This window comes from Peromyscus leucopus, chromosome 2 (genome assembly GCF_004664715.2).
Source record: "Peromyscus leucopus breed LL Stock chromosome 2, UCI_PerLeu_2.1, whole genome shotgun sequence".
Classification (NCBI taxonomy): domain Eukaryota; kingdom Metazoa; phylum Chordata; class Mammalia; order Rodentia; family Cricetidae; genus Peromyscus; species Peromyscus leucopus.
In genome coordinates this window covers 113136911-113159294 of record NC_051064.1, presented here as the reverse complement: position 1 = coordinate 113159294, position 22384 = coordinate 113136911, and the positions used below count along the sequence as shown (strand labels likewise).

Below are 22384 nucleotides of genomic sequence, written 5' to 3'. Positions count from 1 at the left end.
GCACAATAAATAAATGGAAATGCCAGCATTAGAACAAAGGTTTCTTTGATGCAAGTGGAAAGGGAGACATGAAAAGCTAAGGAGTCATGTGCCTAGATAGTCTAGGCATCAATATTTTTTCTGTGTATCAATTTCTCCAATCTTCCCCTGGCATCCTCAAACTGTGAGTTTTCAGGCTGATTCAGTAGGTATGGCATTGCTGTCAGGGACCAGGAAAGGGCAGGTTTTGGTAAAAGGTATAAAGTTCCAGTTAGGATAAAGCTTTAGAGCTCCATCACAGGGCATGGTAAATGTATTACTCCACTCGGAGTAAATGTATTCAGCATTTCAAAATTTAAAAAAAAAAAGAAGAAAAAAGTAATTTTAAAAATTTTCTCATTAAGAAAATGGTAAGTACTTGAGGTAGTGGATATGTTAATTAGTTTTATTTAATTAGTTTTATTTAACATTTTTTTCTTGCAGTGTTCAAATCCAAAGTCTTGTGTATGCTAGGGAAGCTCTCCAGCCCTGATCTCCAATACTAGTTCTCTGATTTAATCTTTTGACAACATATACACGTAAACATCATCTTGAACCCATAATGATAATTAAACTTTTAAATTATTTAATATTTTTCCTAAAATTCTAACTTATCAGTTAGAAAATAATAAATGTGTTAAATAAATTGAAAACATAAATTGCCTTTACTAGAAAAGTGTATTTTCTCCTGTAACTGGAAAATACTAGACTACAACTTCATATATAGTAAATAAAGACTATCTTATTAAGGAAATTCTATAGTTTATTTTGGCTACTAAATGTTTTTTAGTTGCTGAAAGTGATATTAAAAATGCTGCCAAGAGCCGGTGGTGGTGGTGGCGCACGCCTTTAATCCCAGCACTTGGGAGGCAGAGGCAGGCGGATCTCTGTGAGTTCGAGGCCAGCCTGGGCTACCAAGTGAGTTCCAGGAAAGGCGCAAAGCTACATAGAGAAACCCTGTCTCGAAAAACCATAAATAAATAAATAAATAAATAAATAAATAAATAAATAAATAAATAAAATAAAAAAATGCTGCCAAACCAGATATGGTGGTGCACGCCTTTAATCTCAGCACTCAGAAGGCAGAGGCAGGTGGATCTCTGTGAGTTGAGGTCAGCCTGGTCTGCAGAGCGAGTTCCAGGACAGGCAGGGCTACCTAGTGAGACCCCATTTCAAAGATTACAAAGCAGCCAAATGACTCTGACTTAGGAACTCACATGTCTACAGGCGAGTAATTCAGGAACATTTTTCCTTATACCATGTTTGAAAATAAGTAGGCTTGCACATTGTTGGGGACAATGTAAATTAATACAGTCTTCTGACAGCAATCTCACTAATGGATATACAGCCAATGGAAATGAAATCAGGCTGTCACAGGAGACATTTGCACATCCATCTTCATTGCAGTACTATTTACAATAGCCAAAAAACTGAAACAACTGTTCATCAACTGGAGGTATGGCACATATTCACAGCAGAATACTACTCAGCCATAAAAAGAAATCCTGTCATTTGTGACAATGGGAGTAGAACTGGAGAACACTTTTTTTTTAAAGATGTATGTATGTATGTATGTATGTATGTATGTATGTATGTATGTATGTATGAATGAATGCTCTATCTGTATGGACAACTTTATGACAGAAGAGGGCATCAGATCCCACTAGAGATGATTGTGAGCCACCATGTGGGTACTGGGAATTGAACACAGGACCTCTGGAAGAACAGCCAGTGCTCTTAACCACTGAGCCATCTCTCCAGCATGGAGAACACCCTTAATTGACTAAGCCAGGCACAGAAGGCCTCACTCACTCGTGTGAAATTAAAAAAAAAAAAAAAAAAAAAAATGGACCTCATAAGCTGAGCGTGGAATAATGGTTACCAGGGCCAAGAATAGTGGGGGTGGGTAAAGTCTGATCAACAAACATGAAGTTTCAGCTAGACAGAAGCAAAGCGTCTTGAGTGCTATTGCACAGTGGATGGCTATAAATAACCATACTTTCACATTTAAGACGTTACAAGAAAGGATTTTGAAAGGTTTCTCCATAGAGAAAAAAAGGTTGCAGAGACAGGCTTGCTTCACCCGAGTTAAACACACAATATATACATGCATGGAAACATCCCATTAAGCTGACAAAGAGAGGAGACAACTCCGTCAGAGTATTTCAAACCTGACAAAGACCTCAATTTCTTTTATTTAAGAAGTTGATTGTGATTTATGTGTGTGTGGTGAGAAAGTCAGAAGGATAACAGATGGCTCGAAATTGTGAAGGACTTTGTATGGCTTGTTAAGAAGTTTTAACTTTTTTCTGAAAGCCAGGGGGTCCAACTGGTGGCCCACGGGCTGCATGCAGCCGAGGAGAGCTATAAATGTAGCCCAACACAAAAATTTAAACTTAAACGTTATACTATTATTTTTATTTTTTTTAAAAATTGATTTCATGCTTCTCAAAGATGAATGTTGTAGATGACAGCGTTTTATCACAATGTGAAGCAAAATAAATGTATACTTGGACTATTTGTATATATGTATGGCTTCACTATTATGGTGATGTGTGACTTCTAGGTATCGTCCAATGTTTTAACTTATTACTGTGAATGACAGAAATTTATGATGATTACTTTTAAATGTCAATTTGACACAACATAGAATAACCTGGGAGGAGAGCCTCAGTTGTGGAATTATCTATATCTATTGGCCTGTGGGTATGTATGTGAGGGATTGCCTTGATCATTAGTTGATGTAGGAAGACCTAGCCTCCGTGGGTGGCATCATTCCCTAGACTGGGTCCTGAACTGTATAAGAGTAAAGAAGTCTTCCTAAAACATATCAGGTAGGCTGGGTGTGGCAGCATATTCCTTTAATTCTAGACCTTGGGAGGCAGAGGCAAGCAGATCTCTGAGTTTGAGGTCAGTCTGGTCTACATAGTTAGTTCCAGGACAGTCAGGGCTTTGTAAAGCGACTGTCTTAAAGAACAGAAAAATGAACAAATAAAGCAAAAGGAGGCAGCCTGGATGCTTTCCTTTTCCTCCACATTTCAGTGTGGATATGATGTGACTCAAGCTCCTGCTGCTGTGACTTCCTGATATGATGAAGTATAACCTGGAAGATTAAGCTAAACAAATCCCTCCACCCCTATGTCAGTGCTTGGTCAGTATTTTATCACAACAGAAAAGAAACTGGGACAGAAGCTGAAGTTATTAGACTTGATCACTAAGAGTACTTCCATTCCTTGGTAGAGCTGGCACACTCTACTTGACAACCAGCCTTCTGCTTCTTGCTGTATCAGCAGCTGAATATAGAAGGCCACAAATCTTGCTTTCTAACTTCCCATCAGTTAATTTTTTTATATGGAAGAAAACACAGTGCCTTAACCATTATTATTTTTTAAATCTCAGTATGACTTTTGTAACATTTTAAAAGAAAATAAAATATCCCTTTCATGTTTTTTTTTAATATATTATGGGGTTATTTATTTACTGTTTCACAAGAAATTTCAAGTTATATTTTGATAAACTAGCTTATTATAATTGAAAACAAATTTATAACACAAGTTGAACTTCAAAAATCCCCAGATAGTTCTACATAACAGCCACAGATTCCCTTGTTCTCCCCTTTCATGTTTGCCCAACACTAAAAAGTGTAGAATAGTTTAAAATATTTGTGATAGGTGGCCTCTAAAGTTGATTTCCTAGTTCTTTTGTCCTATGACGAATATTTATTTACATATGAATGACATAGTCTTTTGTAGCTCAGACTCCAAGAGTAATCTTGAACTCCTGTACCTCTTGTCTCCAACTCCTGAGTGCTGGGATTATAGGCAGGTATGCACTACAACATCTAGTGGTGGCTGAACCCACAAACTGGTACATGCTAGGCAAGTACTCTATCAAGTGAGTCATGTTCTCAGCATCCATGATTAATTTCAAGGTGGAATGCTATAATCTAGTAATGGTTTTCTCTAAAAGGCACCATCAATCTTAAAAAGCAATGGCAGAAAATTTGGGCTTTAGTGATAAATATATTTTTATAATTTATCATATGACTTGAGTGCTTAATTTTGCAATGTGTTGTTCTTCCCATCTATAAAATGATAGAATTGGTCCTGATATCTCTATACTCTTTTAAAAATATCAGATATTAAGATTCCAATGACATGTTAAGATCATTTGGATATTTTTAACAAAAATATCTACCATTAAAAAAAATATCTACCATCGCAGGGCATGGGTGGCACACACCTGTAATCCTAGCAGTAGGGAGGCTGAGGCAAGAGGATTCTTGGGTGTTCGATGTTAACATGAACTACATGGTGAGTTTGAGGACATTCTCTTCTACTCAATGAGATCCTTTCTCAAAATGCCATCCATCCCTTCAAATCCATCCCTGTTGTGAAGAATTCATTGTGTTTTTTTAACCCTTTAAAGCTGTAAGCCCTTCATGTACATTCTATACCCACTCATCTAATCTTATCACAATCCAGAAATAGTTATAATCTTTCTTTCAAAATTCAGGAGGGCTAGGTAACTAAACTGTTCAGTGTCACACAGCAGCCATGTGAAAGTGGGATTCAGATCCGAGGCTAATTACCACCAAATCTTTTACCTCTATGATATTCTGCTTCCACTTAATAACCATCTCTGTACAAGGATTAGGTCCCATTCACCTCCTTTGTGATGTCTTCCCTGCAGAACCTGGTTCTTCGTCACAAAAGTAAGTTTGCTAGCAGTATGGGGCTGCTCCTAATAGGAAGCCCTGAGAAGCTTTTAGAAATTGGCCTAAACAAGATACATGTAGTGTTTTATCAAAATGACTCCTTGTGTACTGTTGATTTTTTTTTTTTTTTTTTTTGGTTTTTTGGAGACAGGGTTTCTCTGTGTAGCTTTGCGCCTTTCCTGGAACTCACTTGGTAGCCCAGGCTGGCCTCGAACTCACAAAGATCCGCCTGCCTCTGCCTCCCGAGTGCTGGGATTAAAGGCGTGCGCCACCACTGCCCGGCTGTACTGTTGATTTTTATTTTTATTTTTTTGATTATTTATGAAAACTGAGATGCCAGGCAGTGGTGGCGCATGCCTTTAATCCCAGCACTTGGGAGGCAGAGCCAGGTGGATCTCTGTGAGTTCGAGGCCAGCCTGGGCTACAGAGTGAGTTCCAGGAAAATCGCAAAGCTACACAGAGAAACCCTGTCTCGAAAAACCAAAAAAAAAAAGAAAGAAAGAAAGAAAAAAGAAAACTGAGTCCTGTACATTCTGAGGTTTTATCTACAACTATGTAACTTTCTGCATGTGCCCTTTGAAGTTTTCTAATTATCACTTTGGTTAAATGAGTATTATCTCACAGTGACCTGCGATCCTATTTTAATCAAGAGGTTTAAACCTTTGAAATTTCTGACAAACTTCCCTAAATCAAAACCTAAATGGAGTGTGAGGTCTATTATGTTAAACACAAATCTTTACATGACTTAAGGGATTGTTCTGTCTACATAGAGAGTAACTTCAGCAAAATCCCTAATACAATGATTTGGTTGCACTACTGTAGGTCTCTATTTTATAGAGCCTGATACCTGACTCATTTATTCTTATAAGTCCTTTAACAAAGTCATGAATTGCCCAGAGTAGAATTGTAATCTACAAGCTGAACATGGAGGAATCTATCAGTTCTTGTTGTACATCACCTGTTGTACAGACTTAATTAAAAAAGTACTTGGTTAAAATATAAGTACACTCTTCATCCGCCTCAATCTTTGATCAAATAGATCAAGATTTTTATTTGGTTTGATTCATGGGGCCCTTTGGTAAGGCGCATATTAAAAATTTTTGACATAATTCTCCATATTGTCATAATAGGAGTCTCCCTGGTATACTGTATTCTCTCTACAGTTTTAAATGTCTGCTTGTAGTCATCCACCTAACACCACTTGGTCTACCTTGGAATGAGAGGACAAAAATTCACAGAAATGTGTGAGAATACCATAATTTAGGGGCAACATGTTGACAAGAGAAGTCCCAAATGATCATAACTGAAAGTAGTGCTAATGTTCAAAGCTATTTGGCCATACTCTAACATAGGAAAGGGCATACCAAAAGATGGTAACTGTTAAAACAAAATGGTTAAACCAAAGTTACTGGAGGCCATAGCTTTGGACTAAGCTCCTGCAGGGTACAACAAACTGAATTGGAATCACTCATGCTCCATGACCCATAATCAAACTAAACCTTTAAGGAGACAAATAGATCACTAAATAGATGCTTTCCCTGAATTCTAATCTAACAGAGTTAGGATAAGGGATGTGCTTTCTGCTTTAACCCTGATTAAAATAATAATAATAATAATAATAATAATAATAATAATAATAATAATAATAATATAGTCAAGCAGTTTCCTCATTCCCAATTTGTGAAACCCACAGTTCTGTTACTGCTCAATGGAAGTCACATTCTGTTTTCAAGAATGGAAGCTGCCTTGATTTTTGAGTCACGAACAAAAGCTATTTATATTTATAAGTAAATGTGTTGTAATTCTGAGTTTTGAGAAAGCAAGTGGTGGGCGGTGGTGGCACACACCTTTAATCCCAGCACTTGGGAGGCAGAGGCAGGTAGATCTCTGTGAGTTCGAGGCCAGCCTGGTCTACAGAGTGAGTTCCAGGACAGCCAGAACTTTGTTTTTTCTCTTTATTACAAAGAGAAATCCTGTCTCAAAACAAGAACAACAAAGAGGGGGAGGGGGAGGGGGAAAAGGAGAGGGAGGAGAGGGAGAGGGAGAGGGAGAGGGAGAGAGAGGGAGCGACAGTGCACAAGTGGGACAAGGGCGCCAGAGCCTGCTTACCACTCCCCACTGTCTTGTCTTAGAGCCTTCTTCTAGTCACTGTGAAAACAGAAACTAACCTACTATTTGTAGGTAGAATTCCTCGGAGTGATGTGATTAAGAGCTGACAGTAGAAGAAAACCAGAGAAGGCAGGAGAGTCACGAGATGTGGGATAAAGTCAGAAGAAAGAATAGAAAGGAAGGAAGGAGATGCCGAATGTCAACTAGAAACTGAAAGGTAAGAATGGGAAAGGAAAAAGGAAGAAATAGGAAGAGCAAAAGGAAGTGGCCCAGAAAAGGAGGTTGGATGTTACTGATAACCTTATACCAAGTAGCACGAGCGACAGTTTTCTAGTAAAGACCTGTGTCTGGGCCATCACAGATTCAGAAGGGAAGTAAGGTCAGTGTCATTACTGGTCTGTTAGGACTCATCATTCACAGGACAATGCCAAGGTAAGGACCATGAAGTCTATGGCACGAATGTGGGTAAGAGGTAGAGCATACTGACTCAAACTCTGGAAGGAACTACTATTCTTTTTCCTGGTGACTTTCACTAACAAAATGCAAACAAAACCCACTCTAAAACCATTCTGACAATCAGCTTTTTTCTAGGGAAGGCCTGGTGCCTGCTGCTACTTTGGTTATCCCACAGTGCTCAGTTCAGAGAAGTATAATAGCCAGCAGACACTCAGCAAATAGTTGGACAGCTGGGAAATCTTAATATGAAGTAATGTTTTCATTGTGGGGGGAGACAGGGGCACAGAAGAGCATTTAATAGATCCTCTGGTGAGAAACCAGCCTTTGCTTTGTGGAAAAACGGCTCAAGACACAATAAGACTCCTATAGTTAAGTCTCATATTATTTGTTATTAAAGAGGCAAGGACTTAAGATGTGCTTTTTAACAGTCTTTAGTTTGGCTGTAATTTAAGATGACTTTTACAAATTAGATCCTAATCCTTGCAGACACAGATGGCTATTACAGAGCAGCTTTGTAAAAACACTAGTCATTTGACTTGAAAGAGCATTCAGAGAGGGATGAAGTGCCATTAACTCTCAGCTCATCTATGACTCTAGGAGGCCTAGAGTCCTGGGCTTTCTGGATTTAGGATTGGAATCTGGGTGGGCCTAGGGCATCTGTTCTGAATTGGAATAGCCTTGCTTGCTCACTAAGGAGCAAGAGATTCAGGAGAGTCTGAGGTTATTGCATTTGACAACAGTTACTGAAAGTTCACATATGAGGCACTGTGGTAAGCAGAGAGGGATGTGGATGTGATGTGGACGGTTTCTATACATCATTATCAAACAACAGGGCAAATGCGAGTGAGGAAAGCATGCATGAGCTTCGGTGGCACACAGCTTGGGAGAAAAGGGAGGGCTCAACAGAGATTGCTGTCTGGGCTCACCATTAAAACATGAAACAGCGCGGGAGGTGGATACTGACGAGATGTTAAGAGAGTATACAAAGCAGAGCCGCACATGAGTGTCTGTGCCTTTAGTGAATAGTGAGCAATGTCCTACTGATGGAAGGAAGCTTGGAAATATAGCAAGGGACTAGACTGTTAAGAGTTTTCAACGTCCACAAGGGGCCCATACTATACTAGGGTAGCAGAAACTACTAGAGAATCTTAATCAAGAAAGGAAATGGTCAGCAGGGCTTTGGAAAAATTACTCGGTGGCAGCTAATTTCAGGTTGACGATCTCCAGGTCAATATTTTCCCTGAGAAACTGGGCCAAACTTGGTAAAATTGGTCTTGTAATGGGGAGTGGAGCTGAAGCAGAATTAGGTTTAAAAGAGATACTGAAAAAAGAGAATGGTTGAATAGCCTTCTATAACAATGGAAAACAAAGTTGTGTGATATAGGTAGGTTAGGAGTACATTTTCTGTAAGACTAAGTGGTGGGCTCTCCATTTAAGGCTGGTCTACACTAACAAAGCTTATAATTTCGGTACTCAAAGCCTTGGCCAGGAAGCTCAAGGCATATAGGCAGCAGGCCCATGAACCCCCTTCCCCCCACTTCTTTTTACCAGTAATATTTAAGTCAACATTTACTGATAAAGAAAAAATTCTAGCATCTTAAAAAAGAAAATCACTCAGAGACTGGAGAGATAGTTCAGCAGTTAAGGGTACTGGCTGCTCTTCCAAAGGACCAGGGTTCAATATAGTGGCTCACCAATTCAATGCCCATTTCTGCCTTGAGCAGGCACTGCATGCATGAGGTGCAGACATACATTCAGGCAAAATACCCACATTCATAAACTAACAAAAATAAATAAATCTCAAATCCTGTCAAAATTAAGTTTAAAAAGTAATTTCAGTTAGGTGTAGTGGTGCACACCTTTAATCCTAGCACTTGAGAGGCAGAAGCAGGTGAGATCTCTGTGAGTTCGAGCCAGTCTGGCATATAGGATAAGTTCCAGGAGAGCTAGTTACATAGTGAGATCTTGTCTTAAAAACAAACAAGATTAATTTCAAAGAAAATAGGAGTGTATTTTAAAGTCTGGGAAGGTACCTGTACTGGTCCTCCAGTTTTTGCATCTTACTGAAGAGACCCAGGAGTGTGACTTAGAGGATTGGCAAAGAGTAATTTCTATTCCAAGTTCTGCAATTTCTCAGAATTGAGGAGTTTACCACAGAATATAAAGTATGATTGCTGGCATGATCTTGAAGTGTTTGACAACGGCTTCTTCACCAGCATATGGTTGTGTGGTGTAAACATATACAGGCATGTTTGTGTCACTCATAAATGAAGAAGAGTTGGAGCAGTAGTTGGGGACAGTGAGAGAAAGATGGACTAATGACCACCACTTAGGGTTGGTTCACTCTAGTTTCCTGAGCTCAGACGTAAGAGGCAGGATCTTCATCTTATCCAGAGAGGACTTATGGCTTGGTAATGGGCTAAAAATACATCATTGGTTTCTGACTCAATCCTGCAAAACTGACTATCAATGTGAGGGACTTGGATAAGCTCTCACCGAACTCTTATTTTTTGGTTTTTTGAGACAGGGTTTCTCTGTGTAGTTTTGGTGCCTGTTCTGGATCTCGCTCTGTAGACCAGGATGGCCTCGAACTCACAGAGATCCGCCTGGTTCTGCTTCCCTAGTGCTGGGATTAAAGGCATGCGCCACCGCCTCCGCTGCCTGGCCCTCACCGAACTCTTGAATTCTGGTATGTTAGATAAAGTCAGAATGGAATAAAAAAAATTTAAGATTTACTATGTATCTTAGAGTTGAGTTAGTCTGATTGTCCTTCCTCCCTTCCTCCTCCCTCCCTCCCCTCCTTCCTTTTCTCAAGAAAGGGTTTCTCTGTGTAGCCCTCGCTGTCCTGGAACTCACTCTGTAGACCAGGCTGGCCTTGAACTTACAGAGATCCGCCTATCTCTGCCTCCTGAGTGCTGGGATTAAAGGAGTGCAACACCACCACTCAGCAGTTCTTGCTATTTCTAAAGATAGGAAGATCAATACTTCAGTCACGAGATATTCCTTCCTGGAAAATGCTTTCTTACATGAGGCCAAATCTGCCTCCTTTTTAAACAATCTTTTAAAGCCAGGTAGTGGTGGCACACACCTTTAATCCCAGCACTTGGGAGGCAGAGGCAGGGGAATCTCTGAGTTCGAGGTCAGTCTGGTCTATAAAACGAGTTCCAGGACAGCCAGGGCTACACAAAGAAACCCTGTCTCAAAAAACCAAACCAAAGTAATAATAATAATAATAATAATAATAATAATAATAATAATCATAGCTTTTCAACTAATTCTTTGAGAATTTCACATGATGTATTTTGATCATACTCACCTTCCCCCAACTACTCCTAGATCCTTCTCCCCTTTCCCTAGCTGTCTAACTTGGTGTGTTTCCCTCACTGCCGCCTTTAAAGTCATCAAGTCCAATTTGGGCTACTCTATTCTCTTGGTTGTGTGGCCCATAGATTGTGCCTTCATCAGAGAAGCTTCCTTTTGTAGTAGATGGTGATTAACACAGAGGTCCACAAGTGGTCAAGGTGAAGAAAATGAGCCTGCAGAATGCTTCCTCTTTCAACTGGTCTGTGCATGGAGTCTCACAAAAAAGTCAGGACCTTTTTTTTTTCATGGTAAGCCTCAAGAAGCTGAAGATAGTCTCACTGTCTCCCAAGAGCTTTCCTTCTCCAGACAACATCTCCAGTCCCCTCTTTCCTATTAGCCCTGGGCTCTAGAGAGGCTCTTTCTTCTTCAGACTTCCTGTTTGAGCGCGAAGCTTAAGAATGCTCTCAAGTTTAGTTTCTTTTAGTGTAGAGTTGAAGAGGACCATTCAGTTAGCCTCCAGTTGGGCTTACACCTCTAAAAATGCAGCTATCTTTTCTGTTGGCATCCACAATACACTGCTAGTGTATATTTATCTTAATTCAGTCACAACTGCTAAAGGTATACACCTCTATATATTTCCATTAAACCCGGTAACTTTACTTTATCCATAGTTTTAGTATTTTCAGGTTGTTTTGATACTATTTTTCGTAATTCAGAAATCTAGTATTCATTTATATTACTAATAAGTATGGTATATAGGAAAAGATTAAATACAGAGCCTATCAGTTCCCTCCATAGAGATGATAGACAATATCTTCTGTACACAACCACTTAATCATCAGTGAATCTAACTAACTGTATATTTCTACTTTGCCCCAGAATAGTATATTATTAAATATCTTGCTATAATACAAACATACTATGACTATAGACCACTATCCTCAAGGCTAGTTAGACTATCAAATCACAGAGTAATCTTTGCTTAACATAATGCATTCTCAGTGAACCTGTACTTGTGTTGAATCTGTTCTAATAGTGAAGTTATTAAGTACAATTCATAGTTATACCCTGACATATACAAAGATGAGACCTTAGGAAAGCCTGTTAGGATAGGTATATACCTAGAAAGTGACAGAAGAAAGATCTAGTATCTAATTTTTTACACAGGCCTCTGAACACATCTGCTGGCCTGGAAACCCAATCTCCAAAGTCTGAGGAGGTTAGTGTACAGAATCAAGGAGGACTTCTGGCATTTTACAGTAGCCCATATCATTTCACTTTTCATGGCCTCCTTTTCCTGGCCCCCATGAGCTGAAAGCACTCTTTGACATGGGAAGGGAACTTACATCTCTCCTAGGAAAGGTGCTCAGTAACTTGAATTCATCCCATGGAAATCCTTTGGAAGCCACGAAATCAAAGACAATCTGGAGCTTACTGCTGGCCAGGAAACGCCGTTCCAGGAACTCGCCACTGGGGGTTCGGATTCTCAATTTGCTAACAGGCTCAGCATTTTCTTCTTTTGGCTCTGGAGGCAGGGCTTGTTCTAAGGAGAGTCGGATGGCCTGAGTAGATTAAAAATTGAGTGTTAAAACAGGGCATAGATGGAACTATAGAGAATGGGTGAGGGAGAAAGTAGAAAAAAAATAAAAACTGAAAACTAATCATGACACGAGTTATCAATTAATTAAAACATTTCAAGTTTTTAAAAACAAGATTTATTTATTTTATATATTATGTATGTATGCTTATGTATATATGTGTGGGTGCTTGAGTGTCACCGTATGTATGTGGATGCCAGGTGACAACTTGCAGGAATTGGCTCTCTCCCTCCAGCATGTGGGTTCTGGGAGATTGAACTCAGGTCATCAAGCTTGGTGGCACGTGCCTTTATCTGCTGAGTCATCTCACCTGCCCCCATTTAAATAGATTTTAAGTGTATACTCCAGTGGCATTAAGTACATTCACAATCTTGTATAGCGATTACTACTTCCAAGACCTTCTCCTCACCCTAGATAACCGCTATTAATTTTATGCATGTCTTTAGAAAAGCATGCATTTTAAGTTTTTTATAATATGTGAACTGGTGTTATATTAAGCTTTATATTTTTATTTAGCAATGTATGTGGAACTGCTTAAATTTTTTTTTTACTAAAGTAGCATACGTAAGTAAAAGTGCCTAAATATTGTGTGCAACTTGGTAAATTTTCAAAACATCGACATAGCTATAAAACTTGCACCTGATCAAGATCTCAGAATCACATCCTTTTTCTAGGGGCTCTCTGTCTTCAAAGTCTATCCCTATCTGACTTTGAAGAGCCAGTTTTAAAAACCATTAATCTGAGCAAATGAGATGGCTCAGTAGGTAAAGGCACTTGCTGCTCAAGCCTGGTGATCTGAATTCAATCCCTGGAACCTAAATGGTGGAAGAAGAGCATTGACTTTTATAAGTTGTCCTCTGACTTCTACATGTACCATCTAACAAAATAAATACATTAAAAAAGCCTTAACATCATTAGGAATATAGGCGTTCTGTTACGACAGACTGAGAATGAAATATTGGTTATTAGGTAAGTAACAGACTTTCTGACCATACATATAAGAGAAAAGGTCAGGGCCAAGTGTATACAGCTTAGTGGTAGAGCACTTGCATACCATGCACACAGTCTGAGTTTGACTCCCAAAGTCACAACATCTTCCTTACAAAGTCCTTGTATAAAACACAGTCGTATTTAAAAAAATACTTAGTGCTGATACCTGGTCAGCACTTAGTTGGTGGGACTAGTGCCTCATGTTGAATATAACACTGTGAACAACTGAGGACAGTTGCTACTATTGTTGGTACAATTATTCCTTTTACATACTTCAAATCAGAACTTAATTCAGTGTTTCCTGGTTTTCTCCTGCTTTCTCTTTAATCCACCTGCCTGCTTGCTTTCTATTTGACATTTTCCTATGCAGTAACAGATGCTACATAATTGTCTGAACTCAGTGATTACAAAAGAGGAGAATAAACAACAGTAGCCCATTAGTCTATTCATTGTGCAGACCATATCTACTCCTCCTAGTGTAAGCAGTCTCCATGGCTTTTCTGCACAATGAAAGCAAACCTCAGCTATCCCATACTAGTGGACCAATGTGGAAAGCAATGAAGAAATAATAGGTAAGTACACTACTGCCTTGCTTCTGAATAACCAACTGTTTCATTGGCAAAAAGAACAAAAATACAGCAGTAGCCCAGTCTCAAATATACTAAATGCAAAGGATTTGTATAAGCAAACACTGTTTTAAAACAATGACACAAAGGACACCTAAACTCAAACAGTCACTGTAAACAGCACTGTTAAACTTCATTTGGTTGACTCAATAAATATAGGATTTTTTATTTGCATTATTTTAGGTTTGTGATAAAATGAGGCTGGTGTAAGAAATATGAACTGTTCTTAAGAACAGTTAAAAGTATCTTCTTACTTAAAGCATTCATATCTGAACAATGAGAAATGGGAGACATGTTATGAAGTGAAATTAGGAACTGAAAACAGATACTCAGAAAAGTTCTGCTTCTACACTGTTTCATGGGTAGTAGTGCATACCTTTGATCCCAGCACTTGGGAGGCAGAGGCAAGTAGATCTCTGTGAGATCAAGGCCAGCCTGGTCTACAGAGTGAGTCCAGGACAGCCAGGGCTATACAGAGAATTCTGTCTCGAAAACCCAAAAATAATAAAAAAAGGAAATAAAATATATTCTTTTACCAAACCTTTGTAATCATATTCAAAGATTGGCCTAGTACATTTGCATACACATGTATAAAAATATGGGTTCATTATATTCTAGGCTTTTATTAGTAAAGTAAGTAGAAAATAACAATTTATAATGTTAAACAGTCTAAAGCTAACATTAATTCCATGAATTCTTGCTGAGTATTTTCCTAAGTTAGGCTCTGTTTTAGACGACAGGAAAAGAACAAAGAAAAAAAAGCACAAAAAATTTCTGCTTAAACTGAGCTTAATCTTTCAGTAGGATGAAGACAAACACCAAGGCAACAAAATATATAGGAAAATGTGTACCCATTAATTACATAATACATTAATTACATATAGAGTGGAGAATGCTAGAAGAATGGAGAAAGACCACAATTTCCAACACTGTAAGGCACATTAAGAAAAGGCTTAGCAAGAGTGGAAGCCACATGAACATTTGGGTCACAAAGCATTACAGGCAGGAGTCACAGGGAACATCAAGGCTCTGGGACTGGTGTGCTGAAGACCAGCACAACAGCCATGGGACAGGAGCAGAGTGAGGAAGAGTAGAGAGGAAACAAAGAGGGCATTCAGAACATATTCAGCTTGAGAAAGCCATTTAATGATTTTACTCCTCCTTTAAGATTAAGATATAATGTACAGACAATAAGCCTGCTGTGTGTATGTATGTGTGCACATGCGTGATACTGAGTATCTAACCCAGGGCTTTGTACTTGTGAGGCAAACACCCTGTCATTGATCCATATCCCCAGTGCACAGAATTCTTAATTTTGATGAAGTCTTTTTCCCTCCCACTCAGTGAAGAGTTTTATTGGGGGGGGGGGGAGAAGGAAGATGGGGGGGGGGAAGGGTGCACACCTCATGGGAAGAAAGCAGAAGAATGAAGAGTTTTCTTTAGTGATTAAAATAAAAAAAGTTTATGCTTTATGTCTGTGTTTAAGTGTATGAGTTCAGTTGCCCACAGAAGCCAGAAGTGCATCAGACCCTCTGTAAGTCAGACTTACAGGTAGTTGAGAACTGCCTACCATGGGATCTGAGAACTGAACTAGGTCCTCAGAACTGAACAACAGACTGTGCTCTTTAACCACTGAGTCATCTCTCCAGCCCTGAGACTTGTTATTTTATGGATCATGACTTTGATGTCATATCTAAGGAAACTTTGCCTAATCTAAGGTCATGAAGACTTTTCTCCTGTGTTTTTTCCCTAGAACTTTCACGATGATAAAGTCTCAAATTCCGATAGTGTGTCCTCCAATTGTGTTCTTTTTCATCATTGTTTTGACCACTCCAGTTCTATTTCTTCTTCAAATACACTTTAAAAACAGTTTGTCAGCTTCTAGGTGAAATTCTACGAAGATACAATTGAGATCAATATAAGATGTTAGCTCTGATTTGGAGGTGTGAAGTTAATATAAGAAGCATGACACAACAATAGTTGTTTTACAGGATGCATTAAGACTGTGAAAGGTAAAAATAGAAACATGAACTCAAGTTAGGTAGTTAGGTGGCCTTTGGGTAAGTTTGGTAGTAGCAGAGTTAATGGAGAAATATTTGAGTTTTGCAAATATTTTTAAAGTAGGTCAAAACATATAATTATTAAATATGGATGTGAAAGATAGAAGTCAAGCATGATAGCAAGGTTTGTGCTCAAACTACTAAAAGATTTTCCACTTACTAAGCAAGGCAGGAAAGGTACAGAAGGCAGATTTGGGTAGGAAAGATGAGATCAAATTTAAGATTTTAGACAAATGAGGTTGATGATATGTATTAGCAATGTAAGTAGAGATGATGGCCTAGCAATAAAAATCTTGAGGGAACTTGCCAAGGCTTCTAATATAATTTCTGTTTTCTTGCCTTTAATATTATTTAATGTTTTCTACTTCAGGAGACATCAAAGCTTAAAAGGAAACAATTTTGGGTAGACAGGAAAAAACATAACTTTGAAAAAAAAATGAATAAAACTGAATAAATTTGTCAGTTCTTTCCCATCATTAATTCTTCAAAAATGCGGCCCTTTCAAGCATAGCTCTAATAAGTGAACTGTTCTCTAAGTTTGTCCATGTAGTATTCTCCAGTAAAACCTATCTTTCTATATTTATTCACAACTAAGGTCCTTCCCCAGCCTACCATCCAACCATTAACCCAATCAAAATGTTGCTCTGCTTCATGTAATGCTTATTATCTGGCCACTCTGCCTCTCTGTGAAGTCTTTCTTGTGCTTTTCTACCTTTAGAAACCATCTCCTTCCTCCACACATTTGAAGCACTCTGATGCTTTAATAATTTTATAATGTACACTATCTTTTCTTGTAGTTATTTTGTATTTGTCCATCTCTTACACTAGATAATGAGCTTCTTGAGGGCTGAATTATGTCTTACAAATATAACACAGTAAGTTAGGTAAGTAACCATGGCAACTGACTTAATGACTTATAAATAAAATAATACCAATGAACATCTGCTCAACACAGAGTAAAACTTTAGTTGAGTCTTTGCTCTACTTGCCAAACACTCAGTGACAAGGAAAGATATCCTGGATGACAACTGCTTACACACTCTACAGGCATTGTAAGATCCATCCTTAAAACTGGACTGCCAGAAACACGCGACATAAATTATAGTTTGGATTCATGACTTGAATTACCTGAAAACATCTGTCAGGAGATGTCATATGTTCACCACACACAGATTCCTCTTAGAGAACTAGAGGGATCACTACTCTAAGGCTTCAGTGCTAGAAAAATCTAGGCTATCCTTAGAGAGACTAGCTATATTATCTGTTGCTAAACTCATAAAGTAGAACTTGGAAACTATCATATCTTTCTTTGTTTTAGCTCGAGAGAAATATAGAACATACTGTGCAGCTCACTTTGAGCAAATCTGATTATATGTATTTGGTCTCCTCTTGAGTTACTTGTCAACATGCTCATGATCACTTTTTGCTTATCTTCTGGTTGTCTGTATTTGTACATCTATCATTCTTTCTAAAATTCTTTCAATTACAAATATTTATACACATCACTTAAAATTGTTTTAGGCTGGGAGGAGCAAGGTGAATCTGCAGTTGGGATGTATAAGAGAAGAATATTTATTTATTTATTGGTTTTTCGAGACAGGGTTTCTGTGTAGTTTTGGTGCTTCTCCTGGATCTCGCTCTGTAGACCAGGCCTCGAACGCACAGAGATCCGCCTGGCTCTGTCTCCTGAGTGTTGGGATTAAAGGCGTGTGCCACCACCGACCACCCAGCATAAATAATTTTTTAAAAAAGGATACATATAAATTAGTAAAAGGGAAAGGTTTCTGTCGTAATGTCTTTGTTTTTCCTTCAGAATAGCCATAACTTATTTATTATGGTCAAGGACTGGATTAATATATCTTTATATTTTTTATTAATTTCATTCTAACAATTGCTTATAGAAAAATGAGGTCAACTACTAGGAAATTCCTTGTGAACAAGGTGATTTGACTGTTCATATTTCTAAAGGATCTTGAAATATCAGAGATAATAGAAACAACAAAACTATTCTTGTTTCTCAATGTAATTATATGGACTGGGGTTTCTACTTGAAGGCCAGCAGTGTGGAAAATCAGGTGATCTAGCTTCTGATCCAGATTATATGTTCAACCAGTTTGGTGACAACAGGCAAGCCATAACCTTTCTGGGTCTCAGAGGTTGAACAACAGCAGCTATTCCCTAGTGTTGTGGTTTGTGGCATACTAGCGTGCTGCAATATGTTAACAGGCATTCCACAGAAACAAATAACAGAAAATCAAGGTAAGACTGGAATAAAGAAAACTCATCTTTAAGAATGGGAATTACAGAAAAACCAACCTTTGTGACAGATTTTGAGGGAAGTTTGAGAAAACAGTATTGCCAAAGTTGTATTTTGTGGGAAAAGTGCAAGGAATGACTGCTACAATGTTTAATCTGTACCCTTCCCTGGTTCCTATCCTTTTACATGTTAACAGCTGGAATACATATACAGGTAGAATTATGTCTTATCTGAAATGCTTGGGGCCAGAAGTGCTTTAGATTTCAGAAGTTTTTGGTATGGGGATATTTACATATGTGGGGTCTTCCATAGATATGCCTTATAAATATTTGAAGAAGAAAATTTTAGCCCAGGGTAAATGATGTAAGTTATTAGAAGAAAGTATATATGCTATCATATTATCAATACAGAACATGTAGTAAATTTTTGTGTACTTAAATTTTTTAAAAATAAATTTTATTTTATATGAGTGTTATGCCTCCATGTATGTCTGTGTACCACATGTGTGCCTGATGTCTGCAGAAGCCAGAAGAAGACATTAGATTCCCTAGGACTAGAGTTAAAGACTGTTAAGAGCCACTGTGTGGATGCTGGGAATTGAACCTAGGCCCTCTGGTGGAGCAGCCAGTGCTCTTAACCACTGAGTCATCTCTCCAGCCCGAATCTTTACTCTTGACATTTGAGCAAGCTAGTATGGTTGTAGATACCCTGTAAGACAGAGGGAGGGTATGATGGCTTATACCTGTAATCTCAGTAATTAAAAGGCAGAACTATGTAGTATGATCCTGTCTCAAAAACAAATGAAAAACAAAACAAAAATGGGGTGGGGGAGGAAATGGGGGGGATGGAGGAAGGGAAATAGAAAGTTCATGTGGAAAAGAGGGTGTAAAAGAGCAGGAATCTTAAGTTTTTAAACTGTATTTCTTTAAAAATTTTAAAACTACATTTACTTTTTACATTAATTAACTCTGTGTGTGTGTGTGTGTGTGTGTGTGTGTGTGTGTGTGTGTGTGAGAGAGAGAGAGAGAGAGAGAGAGAGAGAGAGAGAGAGAGAGAGAGAGACAGACAGACAGACAGACAGACAGACAGACATGTGTGGAGGTCAGAGGACAACTTGTGGGAGCCAATTCTCTACTTCTACAATGTAAGATCCAAGGACCAAATTCAAGTAGTCAGGCTTGGTGGCAGGAATCTTTACTTGATGATCAATCTCAGTATTAGTATTCCTTGAACTAGCTTAAAAGAATAGTGGATAATTCTCTGTATCTAAAGTCTACAAATTTCTACATATATGACTACTATAGATACATAAATGATATATGGTCTTGGACTAGAATAGGGTATGTAGAAGGGCATGAGTTTTATAGTCATAAGGATCTTAGCTGTGTCTAGTTCTACACATGACTCACTGAGCTTTATTTTTCTTACTTGTGAAGAGAAATCTCTAACTTTGTGCCTTGTTCTCATGATTATTGACTAGGAATATTCAAAGCAGCTAGCAGAGCTGTTAAGGAATAGATGCAGTACAATGAGAATCAGGGTTTGTATATGTAGCAGATACTTGGGAAATATCAGAACACGAACAGATGCATCTTAGATATCATTCAAGACCTGGCTCAAATATTACTTCTTCATATATTTTCTGATTATCAAAGCTATGAAAGATTTTTTTTTCTCTGTCCCTTACTCCCAAAATATTTTGCTTTTACTTATCCTATGCCACTTAGTACTTCTTTCCCCTGTTGATTTCCTCTTATTTGCAGACATATTATTATATATTCCTAAGATTTAATTGGTTGTTGTAGGCAGAAAACATTTTATTATTATTTGTTTCCCTTGCTGTGTTCCATGTAATTCTTATTGTTGTTATTATTATTATTATTTTTAAATTTGGGGGCAGAGTAGCTAGCTCAAGAAGAAACAAAGAGAAAAGAAAACAAACAAGAAAAGATAAGTAAACAAAAGTTGTCTGATGGCTACTAGTAATGTGTACACATACACAGAGTAAAACAGGGGTGAAATAAGTGGATAAATCAAAGTATGGTATCTTTTACCAAGAATGATAAGTAATAAAATTTCTCAGTTAGACCTCTAGGTTTTTCATAACTTGTTAGATAGTTTCTTCTTTTTAATAAGTGAATCGCATTATTGCCCTCATGCCTAGAAAAGTATTCTAAATGCCCCTGCAGTGGAAGAATCCCTCAATGCCGCTCCCCTTATTCCTACTGTACTTAGGCATGCATCTCTCACAATGTTTACTATTCTAGCACCATAATTCTACATTTTAAAGACTGTGAAGCATGGTAAGGCAGATCCCACATGTGTATCACTATCTACTAAGACGGTGAAGTACACAGCATTAAAAGCACAGTAAAGGAGTCTAAATTTCCTCTATTTGATATAGACACAACCTCAAAAGGAAAAGAGCAGCTGAACAAATCTAGAGACTCAATGCAAGACATTGTAGAAGTAGCACTGTAAGTTTTTGATGGGCAAAGTCTGGGGAAGGGAAAACACTTGTCATATTCTCAGAGTAAGAAAATCTAAGAATGATGGCAAGTCAACAAATGGGAATAGAAACAAAGAGAAAAGAAGACCATGAATAGAACTCTACCTGATCAAGTTTTTTCTAAGAGTTCCATATACTAGGCCGGGAATAATTCTTTTAAAGGCAGGCTAGGTCTTTTATACAAAACCAGCCCAGGAAAAGCACAAACGTGTTTTAAAAAATACCAATAACCTCATTATTAAATACAACAGAATACCTTTCTAAAATTACAGCCTACCTCTCGTTCCTCTTCTTGCTCTTTGCGAATCTGCTCCAAACGAAACTGTTCTGCCATCTCTCTCTCATGAGCTTCTCTCTGTTAATGTAATGGATAAGGACAAATATTAGTAAACATTTATATAAAAAATAATAAAACACAGGAATCAAGCTTATATAGGATTGTGATAAATGTTTAACAGTGTTGAATTCTGCTATGAAGATTTTTTTTTTTAAATTGTGTTACATGAAGCGGTTGGGTGGAAATCTACTTTTCTACTCTGGGGGAAAAAGGGAAAAAAAAAAGAACAAGTTATATCCAAAGGGCTTATTCAATATAATCTACACGGGCACTGTGATAATAGCAATGTTTCTTTCTGGAATAAGAACGGAAACGGGAAACTACAAAAAGTAGTTTTCTGATATGCTGGATTCTTGGTCAAACAAGATTGTTAGCTCTGTGTAAGGAGGTATTTAAGTGCCTTCGAGGCTAGGGATATATATAGACATATATAGATATATAGATATAGAGAGAGCTGAGTTGGCAGCATGCTTGCCTAGTATACATGAAGCTCTGGTTTGATCCCCAGCACCACAAAGCATGAACTGAACATGGTGTCACATGTGTGAATCCTAGCACTCTGGAGGCGCAAGCAGGGGGATCAGAAGTTTAGGGTTATTCTTGGCTATATAGTGAGTAAAGGTCAGCCCAAGATTCACAGTCTGTTTCTAAAACCAAAGCAAAGCAAAGCAAACCAAAACATCACCACCACCAATCCCCACTCATCAAAAACCACCCCTAGGACATTTCTCTTGTCCCTAAATTTTGATCCTTTTTTCTTGTGCTCTTGTAAAAACCTCAAGTTTTAGTCACAACGGTGTGCCTTTAGCTTGCTCTACTACCCCTTCCTCTGCGTAGTCCATGTAGATCACCTATATGAAAGCATTCCCAGCACATTCCCATTTCAAAACAGCTGAAAGACTTTTTTCCCCACTGAAACTCCAGTTCACGAACATACACAAATTCAGTGCTTCTCTGATGCCTTGTGGGCCACTTGACTAAGGGAAACGCAGTCTGTGGTTTTGACTTAAGCCATTCTACCAAACTGTAAGTCGTTTGAGGGCACCAACAAGGCTTATTCATTTTTTGCTCCTTCAATACCCAGTACAGCAGCATGTGCTTAAGAAGCATTGACTAGGTCACTGTTTTTAAACCTAAAAGCACAGTAGTCACCAAAAGGACTTAAAAGAACATCTAGGCAGGTGAGTGACTCATCAAGGAAGGATGCCTGCAGCCCTATCTGACACCCTGAGTTAGATTATCAGGACCTGCATGGTGAAAGGAGAGAACTGACTCCTTCAAGACATCCTCTGACTGACACACACACACACACACACACACACACACACACATCACACACACACACACAGAGGCACAAAAACACAGTAAGAAGTAAATGGTAAAAAACCTATTGGGTTCTACCAT

General features: G+C 38.3%; 1 protein-coding gene across 1 annotated transcript in view; it reads right to left on the bottom strand.

Annotated features, from left to right (window-relative positions):
* The window catches only part of Faf1 (Fas associated factor 1), a 337162-nt gene that overhangs the window by 24005 nt on the left and 290773 nt on the right, over nucleotides 1-22384 (bottom strand). Inside the window, exons 17-18 of the mRNA XM_028888986.2 lie at nucleotides 20921-20998; nucleotides 11950-12165 (exon numbers count right to left, since the gene is read on the bottom strand). Of these exons, the coding sequence (XP_028744819.1) occupies nucleotides 11950-12165; nucleotides 20921-20998 (294 nt within the window). The remainder of the gene's footprint in view (nucleotides 1-11949; nucleotides 12166-20920; nucleotides 20999-22384) is intronic.